Genomic DNA, 13,046 nt, shown 5'->3' with positions numbered 1-13,046 from the left:
TTCTTTTAAACCCTATTTACAAGAGGAGCGTCATCTGCTCAATGCACAGATTATCGCGCAAATTATTGTTTAATATAGTTTACTTTTTCTAAGCGTAATAATTACATTGAGACTCTAAGCCTAAATTTTCTGGCTATAATAAAAAGAAAAACGTGTGGTTTATAATACAGTAACTATAAGTGTATCATAACAGGGACCATGACCCCAGGTAAATTTCATAACTAGGGCATGGAATAACGGTGCGAGAAATAAGTACAACGGGTGACTAACAAATATTTTTTTTAGTTCCGTGAACGATTAGAACCTTAAATTATTATTCTGATGTCTAGTCAGTGTCCCGTAAGAGAATACAAGGGCTCAGCAGTCTTTTTTATATCGCATTTCGTGTGTCTATAACACGGCTATAAAATGGTAAAAGGGCAGATTTTTTGAGGATTTCGTTTGGCAGAAATCAGGGAAAGTTATTCTCTCGAAACTCTAGGCTAGTCATAAAATACTGATAGAGTGATAAGCCCAGTTATTTGAAAGAAGTTAAAAACAGTCTGCACAATCCCAATGTTGTATTATTCCCAGTTACAGCTAATTTTTGCCGCTTTTTTGCTGCCATCACGTAAAGGAATTGTAACGGTGATAACACGACTTGAATGTAATTCAGTTGTACTTGACCAACATTGACTTCTACCAATAAATAACTTGTCGATAGCATTTTCCACTTCTTTCTGCACATATGAAGAATCAACAGGATTCCTAGTTGTTAAAACTTCGACATTTTTGTTCAAAACAGCTAGATAATTCTTCAGACTTCTAATCGATTCTTCATTCCTCAAATGCGAGGGCAATTCTTTGTTGAACTCAATCGAAGGTGTTTCTAAAGCTATATTATCCCTTATACCCATCATCCAATTTTTCGGTCGAACTGACTGTGATAGCCAGTTTGGTTGCGGTTCAAAAAGTAAGAAAATTTCACCTCCCAGTAGTCGTTGTAATGTAACAGATGCAAAGTCTGAGAAAAGTTCTAAATGAATTTCTTTAACATCTGCGAGGTAGTTGTGATAAGGATTTGCAGGATCAATCAAATATGGTCGTAATTTGATCGATGTTGGTACCTGGTTAGCTCTGTAATAGGTTTCTTCAAAAGTAATTCCACAAGTTTTGATGTTTTTTACAGTTTCTAAAAACGTTTTAAAGGAACGGGAAAAGTTTCCATGATGTTTCAAACCAGCATCAATTGCCAATAATTCAATGATTGACGAACGACCATAGACATATACGTTGTTGGAAACCAACTCAAAAAACAAGGTCTTGTTCCAGTATTTACATAATCGAATAAATTCATGAATAAAGGATGTTTGCTTTTTCACAAATTGAACTGCCATTTCTGATAACTCATTCTGCATTTTCATAAATTCTTCTGCAGCTTCTAAGCTTTCCCTTTGTTTTGCTTTGTTGAGTAATGCTCTTGCATCTTCCTCTGTTTTTACTCCGGGTGCAGTAGCCAACACCACGTCAAAATCCACACCTTCCAACGTAAATTGAAGTGCCTTTGGCTTTCTTATTGGCGTTTTTTTAATTTCAGATTCTTTAATATCGAACTTAAAAAGTAAAATATCTTCAAAATGATCCAAAACTTCCTCAAATTGAAAAAAGAGAACTAAAAATTATATATACATTATATACACACGTATTTTTTATAATAACACGAATCCATAATATTGCAAATCTAAAAAAATGAAAAAGTAAAAGGACAAAAAACGGAATAGTTTTGGTGATATTTAGTTTTAAAGCTAACACGTGAATCTTTCGAAAGAGATGACAAGGAGCAACGACTTGGTAATAGTTGAACCTGAAACAAGAGAAGCTTGAGTAAAGTTCACCCTTACTCGAAATTTGAAAATGGTGTATTAGTAAGTTCTTGATCTGAAAGTAGCAATAAACAGTCAGTATTTCTCCTTCTCCGTCGTTTTGTGACAATAAAACAAATTCCAAAGAACAGAAATCTTATCTTTGAAGTAAAAGTTTTCGATACATGAATATGTGAACAAAAAATCTCATTGATTAAACGTTATTTACAGCGATCATTAAAATGTGCAGAATCATCTGGCTATAATTGAATCTTACAAAATGCCCTCTACAGGAACACCAAAACAGAACTTTACCTGGTCATAAAAAAGCGACATTCACTAAACCAATTAATTATCATTACCAGACTGATTTAAAAAAAGGTTGATGTAAGCAATGGTAAAAATATCAACCTTTATGCTTTATGTTTTTTTCGTCAACACATGACAAACTCAGAGGTGCCTCTTTTGATTGGATAATATAGATTGGATTATATGGAGGCACTAAAATGTACATACTTAGTTATTTATTCCTTTTATAAGTAAGTTATATAAATCTTCACAATAAGAAAGTGCAAATTTAAACTAATAGTAGGGCTTGAGAAAATCATCCCCGTGCTGGCGCTGATGAATAGTCATAAAATATCTCTGAGAAAAAAATGATCACAGTAACTGACTATTTTAGACCGCTATTATAACAACATAAATAATAATGAAAATAACAAATGTTCAACTGGCATATTTGCATTGACTGATATATTACAGATTGGTAGGTTGAATTTGCACAATTCGGACATTATTCTATTTTCAATCTTAGATGCTTAGATATACTGCAAATATGATGACTAATTTTTCAAATACTGAAAATGCAAAAAAATTACAAATCCTGTTAGAGTGAACTCCTTGTAACAAAAATGTTTAAAGATTCACCATATCGAAATCATCAACACAATGTCAATTATTCCCAGTCACAGCTGACTCTTACTGCTTTATTCCTGCCATCAACCAGTGGTATAGTGACTGTGGTTGCACGATTTGAATGTGCTTCAGATGAGCTTGACCAATTCTGATGTCCACCAGAAAACAATTTGTCAATAGCATCTTGCATTTTCCCCTGCACATAGGTGGGGTCAACAGGATTGCAGTTTGCTGACATTTCCATATTTTTCTCGAGAACAGCCATATAATTCTTCATGCTTTTGATTGATTTTTCGTTCTTCAAATGTGACGGTAAACTTTTAATGTCAATTGAAGGCGTTTTTATAGTAACTCCATCCTCTATACCCACTATCCATTTTTTTGGCTTAAGCGGCCGTCCTAACCAATCGGGTTGTGGTTCAAATAATCCAGGAAGGTCATTGCTTAAAAATCGTTGTAAGGTATCAGACGCAAACCGTGCAAATTCTTGTAAATGTATTTCTTTTACATCTTCGAGGAAGTTGTGATAAGGATTTGCAGGATCAATCAAATATGGCCGTGTTTTGGCCGACGTTGGTATCTGGTCAGCTCTGTAATAGGTGTCTTCAAAAGTAATTTCACAATTTTTGATGTCTTTTACAGTTTCTAAAAACGTTTTGAAGGACAGGGAAAAGTTTCCATGATGTTTCAAACCAGCATCAATTGCCAATAATTCAATGATTGACGAACGACCATAGACATATACGTTGTTGAAAACCAACTCAAAAAACAAGGTGTTGTTCCAGTACTTGCATAATCGAATGAATTCATGAACAAAAGGGGTTTGCTTTTTTAAAAATTGAACTGCCATTTCTGAGAGGCCATTTTGCATTTTCATTAACTCTTTAGCGGCTTCAAAATCCTGATTTCTTTCTGTTTGTTTTGCTGTATTAAGCAACATCTTTGCATCTCCTTCTTTTCTTTCTCCGGGTGCAATAGCCAATACCACATCAAAATCCACATCCTCCAACGTAAATTGAAGCGTCTTTGGTTTTCTTCTTGGCGTTTTTTTAATTTCAGATTCTTTAATATCGAACTTAAAAAGTAAAATATCTTCAAAATGATCCAAAACTTCCTCAAATTGAGATGGACGTATGTTGTTGACAATAACAACACAATCAAAATCAACTTTAAGATAAATTGATGATTTCTTTTCTGCACCTCCAACCAGTTCACATCGATCAATTTTAAACATTTTTGAGGTTTGCAGAGCTCGGAACATTTTATTCATTACCTCTTTTCCATGCTTTATTACTTCTTCAGAAGGATGAAGTGTTGAGGAAAGACGTCGTAAATAGGACTCCATCACATTAACCATTTGGGGCTCTAAATTAAAGGATGAATGTCTTTTATTCCTTTAAAGTAAAATTAGAGTGATATTAAATTCAATTTACTTTACTTCTAAGATTTTCTGACTTATTTCGCTGAATTTGTTAACAAATTGATATAATTGTCAATTTTTAAATTAATATAATAGCGTTGTTTTACAGTCTCTTTTTTTTTAAAACAAAATCTTTTTACGATGACCTATTATCAGTAACAGCGAAAGAACAACATAATCCTTTTTTAAGTGTCAAAATTTTAAGAAAACGTTTAAAACGTTAAGGAAAGCTACAGAAATTATTTTGAGAAAACACATCAAATACATTTTTAGGTTGTACAAAGTTCACTTTCAACAATTTCCCTTTAACCCTATTAGCTATGGGTTATTTTTACCCTTACCTATTAGGAAGAGGGGTGGTAGGAGGGGGGGGGCGGAATGAATGTTCCCCATCTCCCTATCTGTAATTGTTGCATAAAACTTTGCATGAATCCAATATGAAGGGTTTGAACTTGTGACTGATCTATGTTGTAGTTTTTATTTAAACGTGCATTATTTTTTGGAAATTTTGGGTTTTTTATTTGCTTTCAAATCAGTATTGTTCTTGTAGGAATTATTTGCTTCAAATTAAAATGTGTTGAATATCGTGAAAAAGAAATTTCTTATTGGGTTTCAACTCTTACCTAAAAAGAAAATTTATATTTATGTAAAGCACTAGTTAGACAGCTCATTGTCCTTTTAATTCCAGGATCATTTAAGAATTTTATTTTCTTTGATTTCGCGATTTTCTTAATTTGCAAAGGTAGCGGACTTGTGAGCTTCTTGACAACTAGTGAGCTTTTTGATAACATGTGAGCTTCTTGACAACTTGTAAGCTTTTTGATAACTTGTGAGCTTTTTGATAACTTGTGAGCTTTTTGATAACTTGTGAGCTTCTTGACAACTTGTAAACTTTTTGATAACTTGTGAGCTTCTTGACAACTTGTAAGCTTTTTGATAACTTGTAAACTTTTTGATAACTTGTGAGGTTTTTGACAACTTGTGAGCTTTTTGATAACTTGTAAGCTTTTTGATAACTTGTAAGCTTTTTGATAACTTGTGAGGTTTTTGACAACTTGTGAGGTTTTTGACAACTTGTAAACTTTTTGATAACTTGAGAGCTTTTTGATAACTTGTGAGCTTTTTGATAACTTGTGAGCTTTTTGATAACTTGTGAGCTTTTTGATAACTTGTAAACTTTTTGATAACTTGTGAGCTTTTTGACAACTTGTGAGCTTTTTGATAACTTGTAAGCTTTTTGATAACTTGTAAGCTTTTTGATAACTTGTGAGGTTTTTGACAACTTGTGAGGTTTTTGACAACTTGTGAACTTTTTGATAACTTGAGAGCTTTTTGATAACTTGTGAGCTTTTTGATAACTTGTGAGCTTTTTGATAACTTGTGAGCTTTTTGATAACTTGTGAGCTTCTTGACAACTTGTAAACTTTTTGATAACTTGTGAGCTTCTTGACAACTTGTAAACTTTTTGATAACTTGTGAGCTTTTTGATAACTTGTGAGCTTTTTGATAACTTGTGAGCTTCTTGACAACTTGTAAACTTTTTGATAACTTGTGAGGTTTTTGACAACTTGTAAACTTTTTGATAACTTGTGAGCTTTTTGATAACTTGTGAGCTTTTTGATAACTTGTGAGCTTCTTGACAACTTGTAAACTTTTTGATAACTTGTGAGCTTTTTGACAACTTGTGAGCTTTTTGACAACTTGTGAGCTTCTTGACAACTTGTAAGCTTTTTGATAACTTGTGAGCTTTTTGATAACTTGTGAGCTTCTTGACAACTTGTAAACTTTTTGATAACTTGTGAGCTTCTTGACAACTTGTGAGCTTCTTGACAACTTGTAAGCTTTTTGATAACTTGTGAGCTTTTTGATAACTTGTGAGCTTTTTGATAACTTGTGAGCTTCTTGACAACTTGTAAACTTTTTGATAACTTGTGAGCTTTTTGATAACTTGTGAGCTTTTTGATAACTTGTGAGCTTCTTGACAACTTGTAAGCTTTTTGATAACTTGTAAACTTTTTGATAACTTGTGAGCTTTTTGATAACTTGTAAGCTTTTTGATAACTTGTGAGCTTCTTGATAACTTGAGAGCTTTTTGACAACTTGTGAGGTTTTTGATAACTTGAGAGCTTTTTGATAACTTGTGAGCTTCTTGACAACTTGTGAGCTTTCTGACAACTTAGGAGAATGTCTAGAGCTCATGTAATTTTAGTCTAGTGTTTTAATTTAGTGATTTTCGCACTGGCCAGGCTGTAGGAAAAAGATAAAAAACGGAGAAAGGTTCTTGCAGTGGTTAATTTTTGGTACGATCTGATCTCAACAAAGGCTGATAATCACTTGTTGCAATTTTACGAAACTTTGTCGTATAATTTTGTATACTGCAAAAGTGCGCAAGAATTAGGAAATTTCCAGGTTTATTATAAAAAAGTATGTAATGTGTTTTGTGCCTGCAATCCAAGGTGAGTATGGCTTCTAATGACGATACTGCTTTAGGATAAGAATTAGATTTTCTAAAACTTTTCAGACCTTTCGATAAAGAAAATAATGCATAAAAATCATTTCAAACAGATACAAGTGCAATAACAAAAATGTGAGTGGTCACATAGAGAAGAACACCCACAAGCTTGCTTACAAAGACATAAAAATTTCAAACATTTTAGGAAAGCACTTTGCCATGTAAATAACCAAGTTTCCTGTTTTTATATGTTTTATTTTGCATGACCCTGTAAAAATCAACTGGTAATAGCTTTCACTTTAGACAATCGATTTAACAATCTTTATAGAAATTCTTTGAAAATTGTATCTCCATATTTATGCAGTTCCACTGCAAATAATACTATACAGGTGGATATCTTTACCATAATATTAAAAAACTCAAAAAGAATATGAAGATCCAAAATGGCTCAGTGAGAGCTTTGTTTCCTAAACATGTAAAAGTTGTATTATAGTTAAGTATTCTCGGAGTTATCAATTAAACATATTTCTGAGAATCTTTGTCTTAATAATGAATTTCTTAAAAGTGTGGTTAAATTCAAAGAAGTTTTCTTCTTTTGCTGGTGTTCAAGAAACGATCTGCATTAAATAAAAGTTCTTGCTATTTTTTCTCCAAGTATCTTTTTCATTAGTCAGCCGGTCAAACATAATTACGCTTTAAATTCAAACGTTTAATACAGAGATCTTATCATTTATTAATGCCTTTAAAAATCTCATCAAATTTAATGTTTTCTAGGAATTTGGTGGTTAAAACTGATCTAACGGAGTTGTAACGCCCAAAACGCCCTTATTACGCAGCTACGCCCTTATTACGCAGCTACGCCCTCATTATGCAGCTACGCCCTTCGACTCAAGTAAAAAAATTACAACTATATTTTATGGGTAAAAGTGTGAATAAAGAATTAAATTTATTTTTGTTGTAATTGATTCTCAACATTTACACTGTTAACTACAACAGTTTTCTTCCAAAATTTTATTTACACACAAAAATTACTGGTTCTACCATTTCTGAAATTGGTAAAAACTGTGAAATCTGTCATAAACAAATTTCAAGTGCTGAATATTCATGATATGTTTACTGCTATTAAATTGAGAAAATGGAGCTACAAAAGAAATTGTAAAATTTTCTATGAAAGATTTTATAGATCAATGGGTCCATTTTTAATAATTTATATAACCTGACATTAAATCAATAATTCTTTATTGAAAAAGAGTGTAAATAAAGTGTTTCACTCTCCACCAGCCTTGTCCACAAGGATTTTTTACCTTTCTGAAAATCTGAGACGGTAGGGATTGTCAGAAGGTGAAAATAATCCCCTCGTAATAAAAATAGCCAATGAACAGAAAAATTTGTTCGAGATATCAATAATTTCTAGGTATTTAGTAACACTGATAGATCCTGCTTCTGCAAAAGCATAAAATAAAGAGCAAGTAAAAAACACAAGCTACCTTGTTCTTCAGTCTTACTTGTTCATTCGTCTTTGCTTTTCTTAAAAATGAAAAAGATAAAAAAAATGAAGAATTTATCATTAAAACTGGACGCAGGGAATTTCCCAAGGGAAAAATTAACCGAACTAACCAATAAAACTAGTTCTTACAAAGGGTAAGCACCTTGGTTACGTAAAAAAACAAACAAATAGATACAGATTTAAAAGCAACCATGAATGTTATATAACATTTCGGACATACAGCGACACAATATACAAAAGCTGTTGCGCAAACATATTTCTTTAAAATTTTACTGCTTTGTTAAAAGATTACAGTTGATAAAATATTTTAACTTTTAGTGCTTAGTAATATCTGTCACTCACAAACAAAAGCTTACAATGATACGGTATTGGAGAACAACTAACGTGTTAAAACTACTGCAGAGCTTTTAACGCTATAGCTCTGGACATGGGGCTAAAAAACCTCTTCTTTAAAAGAAACGAAGGAGACATCATATTATTACAAAAATAAATGTGTGTTAGTACATTGGAGAACAACTACGATAAAAAATATTTTGACCGTACAACGTCATGCCTTGCTGCAATTTCGTATAATTTTGTATATATTCGTGTAAAACTGGTTTTAGCTATTCTTTACAATTACAGAAATTACAGGATGTCTTAAAACTCAAATAAAAAAGTTAAAGTTATATTTTATGGGTAAAAAGTGTATTTAAAGAATTAAATTTATTACTGCTGTATTTGTTTATCTGCATTCACACTGTTAAATGTGACAGTGTTTTTTGACAAATTTTATTTACACACCAAAATAAAAGGTTGCATCATAATTTTATTTGAGCTGGTAACAACTATGAAATTTGTCAAATACAAGAAATTTTGGGTGCTGAATATTAACGATATACTCTTTGCTATTAGAATTAAAAAATTAAGCTAATACAAAATAAATTGTAATTTTTTTATGGAAAATTCTTTAAATAAAAGGACCCATTTTGTTAACCTGAAATTAAATCAATAACTTTTTGTTAAAAAAAGGTGTTAATCGTTAACGCTCCACCAACCTTGCCCGAGATTTTTTACCTTTACTGCGGCCAAAAAAATAGCCAACGAACAGAAAAATCTGTTTGTGAGATATCAATAATTTCCAGAAATTGGGTTACACTTTGGATCCTGCTTGTAAAAAACCATAAAAACACGAGAAAGTAAAAAACACAAACTACTTTCTCTCAATAAAGAAAATAAAAAAATGAAGAATATATTATTAAAAATGGACGAGCGGAATTTCCCAAGGGAAAAATTAACCAAACTAACCAATAAAATTAGCATTTCAAAGGGTAAGCACCTTAAGCAAAAAAAACAACAATAGATACAGATTTAAAACCAACTGTGTATGTTATATAATATTTCTGACACGCAGCGACACGATGCAGAATAGCTGTTACTCAAACATATTTCTTTAAAATTTTAATGCTTTGTTAAAAGAATACAGTTGCAAATAACTTATGACTTTCAGTGTTTAGTAACATTTGTCACTCACAAACAAATCTCTTATAATAATACGCTAAGTGTGTCTGTCTGTCACTTTTGCAAAGTGGATAAAATTTCTTTGATAAAGTCTATAAAACATCGCCTATAAATTTGTTCTGTAAATTAGCAAACTTTGACGTTAAAGCAATATTGACGTCAAAGGAAAGTATATTAAGATTAGTGAAGCCATTGCATTGCACTTTTAAATTTAAGGCTTAATAACTTGGAAACGGGTGGAAATAACTGACGTCATCTCCTGCGTGGGTAACTAGGGACCACCTAGGACCAATTTGGGTAAGTTTCCCAAACCTGGGTCCCCAAATCCGTTTCGGAATGGGTGGGTTGATGACGTCATCAAAAAACCTTTAAACCCTAATATCTCTGCAACCGTTTGTCAAAAGTACATAATCCTATACATTTTCTGGATCAGCGTTTCAAGATCTATACGATAGAGGCAACAGGTATACAAATTTCTAAAAAAAATTTATCGGTTTTGACGGGGCCATTGCTGACGTCAGCAAAATCTTTAAATTCTTATATCTCATTAACATCAAAATTTTTATCCTGCTTTAGTGGATTTTTCCACGGGCTTTATCGACTAGTCTATATAATAATACGCCAGTTCCGTGTCTCTGTGACAGGCAAAGTGGATGTCTTCATTTTCCTTTGATATTGCCGAAAAATGCATGTCTAATATGGTAAATATTCAGACATTACGGCGCGACGTCAATAACACCACTTTAACGTCAATATCCTATATTAAATTAATGAAGCCATTACAGTGCACCTAAAACTTTGAGGCTAAATAACTTGGAAACGAGTTGGTGACGTCAATGATTTTTCACCGCGTGGGTAACTAGGGACCACCTTGGACCAATTTGGGTAAGTTTCCCAAACCTGGGTCCCCGAATCCGTTTTGGAATGGACGGGTTGATGACGTCATCAAAAAATCTTTAAACCCTAATATCTCTGCAACCGTTTGTCAAAGATATATGATCCTATACATTTTCTTGATCATCGTTTCAAGGTCTATACGATGAAGGTAACAGGGATATAAATTTCTGAAAATTTTTTTTTGCGTTTTAACGGGCCATTGCTGACGTCAGCAAAATTTTAAAACCCTTTTATGTCTTTTGTTGTTCGTAGAAAAGTTATGATCCTATATTATTTTGATCAGCGTTTCAACCTCTACACGTTACAGGCAACGAATAAACTAAATTTTGCCAATTTTTTTTTTTTTTTTTGGATTTGCAATGCTGACGACAGCAAACTAACATTTTCAATGTCCTAAGTGGATTTCTCCACGGGTCTTTATCGACTAGTCTATATAATAATACGCCAGTTCTGTCTGTCTGTGACTTTTGCAAAGTGGATTATATTCTTCACAATTTTCTTTAACAAATTCTATAAAACATCGCCTATAAAATTGTTCTGTAATTTACCAAACTTTAACGCTAAAATAGTATTGACGTCAAAGGAAAGTTAATTAAGATTAGTGAAGCCATTACAGTGCACCTAAAATTTTGAGGCCAAATAACTTGGAAACGAGTTGGTGACGTCAATGTTTTTTAACCGCGTGGGTAACTAGGGTCCACCTGGGACCAATTTGAGTAATTTTCCAAACCTGGGTCCCCAAATCCGTTTCGGAATGAACGGGTTTATGACGTCATCAAAAAACCTCTAAACCACAATATTTCCGTAACCGTTGGTCAAAAATACATAATCCTATACATTTTCTTGATCAGCGTTTCAAGATCTATACGAGAGAGGCAACAGGTACATGAATTTCTGAAAAAAAAATTTTTGTGTTTTCACGGGCCTTTGCTGACGTCAGCACAATTTTTAAACACTTATATCTCTTTTTGCGTTCCTCGAAAACATATCATCCTACACATTATTTTGATCAGCGTGATTCAACCTCTACGCATTACAATAAAATAATAAAATAAATTTCCCTAACTTTTTTGGGATCTTCACTGCTGACGTCAGCAAAACATCTAAAACAACCTATTTTTCTATTGCCCATCTGCCTAAGTGGATTTCTCCACGGGCCTTATCGACTAGTGTTAATAATAGGATATTGCAGAATAACAACTAATGTGTTGGAACTACTGCAGAGTTTTTAACTTTATAGCCCTGAAAGTGGGGCTAAAATACCCCCTTCTTCAAAAGAGACGAAGGAGACATCATATTGCTACAAAATTTGCCATAAATGTGTGTTAGTACATTGAAGGCAACTAGGATAAAAAATGCTTTGACCGTATAACATCATCGTATAATTCCAGATTTGAAAACAGGGTAAACATAAACGTGGAAAAAGAGAAAAAATTTTCAAACGTTTTTGATGTGTATAAATTGTTAGTCACATATGTTAGTTACAAATGTTAGCAACCCAACGAAGTTTCATCACATTTAACCCAAAATATAAATTTACGTGTAATGATTTAACAATTCTCTGTTTTATGTGACAATTAAACACTTGGCACAAGGATGCGTCTATCGATGGGCTAATTCATGCCAAACTAGCTTTTCTGATATCTAGCGAAAAAGCAAAAATACCTGAGAACGAAGATGTCAAAGAAAAAGTCATTAAAATATGCAGTTATTTAACCTTCCGTAGAAAAAAAAAAAAAGAAAATCACCTTAACGAGCCGCGTTGATAACACAAAATCCGACAAAATAAAAACTATAGTAAATTCGTTTAAAAATTTAAAATAAATATACTTTTACCTTCTTTTAATTCTTTTTCTCTGTATTCGACTTTGCTTTTATTCGACAGAAATCAGGTAGAAAATAGTGGCAGCTTATATGCTAAAAAATGAACAGAGGGAATTCCAAAAAAAAAGCTGACATATGGATTGGTTATAAGGTCTTTTTTTCAAGCATCGACGTGTAATAGAGAAACGTAAGCGTTAAAGGATTTTCATTTAATACCGTATTAAACATTTCCTAGAAATTGTTTGAAGTTCTTAGAAAAAAAAACATGTGAATGTTTTAAGTTTATTTATAAAATACACCAACCTCCATCCCAAATTTTGTCCGGCCATCTGCACAACGTTGTTCGTTGTAACCGTTTTATTTATGATTTTGGGATTTTGATTCACTAATTTTGGGAAAGTTATTGCCCAAAAAAATCATGCAAAAAAATTTAACAAATTCTCCTCTTACATAACTTTTTTAATTTCAATCGGAACTGAAAATATTCAAAGCTTGTATCCTCTCATTTTCAAGGAATTTTGAGTTTTATAGACTAAAAAAGGAATAACAAAAATTAGTGAAGAACGCCTTGTCGTCTAAAATTAAAGAAAATCCGTGAACAATATTAGTCATTATAAGATGATTAGTCTTACCGACTTGTTTATCAGAAAACAAAAAAAAATGAGTGCATCAACTTAATTTTTTGTTGTT

At 32.4% G+C, this 13,046-nt stretch overlaps 2 protein-coding genes across 3 annotated transcripts; both read right to left on the bottom strand.

Moving 5' to 3' along the window:
- LOC130641219 (uncharacterized) lies at positions 1-1,654 on the bottom strand. Its single transcript, XM_057447933.1, has one exon. It carries the CDS (start codon positions 1,401-1,403, stop codon positions 564-566), a length of 840 nt encoding a protein of 279 aa, XP_057303916.1. The 5' UTR covers positions 1,404-1,654; the 3' UTR covers positions 1-563.
- A 326-nt stretch (positions 1,655-1,980) lies between these two features.
- On the bottom strand, positions 1,981-12,479 carry LOC130641218 (uncharacterized). 2 transcript variants are annotated; one of them, XM_057447931.1, is made up of 3 exons: positions 12,369-12,446; positions 8,116-8,155; positions 1,981-4,121 (listed from the first exon to the last, which is right to left on the bottom strand). In XM_057447931.1, exon 3 carries the CDS (start codon positions 4,111-4,113, stop codon positions 2,797-2,799), a length of 1,317 nt encoding a protein of 438 aa, XP_057303914.1. In that variant the 5' UTR covers positions 4,114-4,121; positions 8,116-8,155; positions 12,369-12,446; the 3' UTR covers positions 1,981-2,796. The 2 variants fall into 2 exon arrangements, with proteins under 2 accessions (XP_057303914.1, XP_057303915.1); XM_057447932.1 differs by lacking the exon at positions 8,116-8,155 and having other exon boundaries at positions 12,369-12,479.
- Between the last annotated feature and the right edge of the window lie 567 nt (positions 12,480-13,046).

Source organism: Hydractinia symbiolongicarpus, chromosome 4, assembly GCF_029227915.1.
Source record: "Hydractinia symbiolongicarpus strain clone_291-10 chromosome 4, HSymV2.1, whole genome shotgun sequence".
Taxonomy (NCBI): Eukaryota; Metazoa; Cnidaria; class Hydrozoa; order Anthoathecata; family Hydractiniidae; genus Hydractinia; species Hydractinia symbiolongicarpus.
This window is presented reverse-complemented; position numbering and strand designations above follow the sequence as displayed.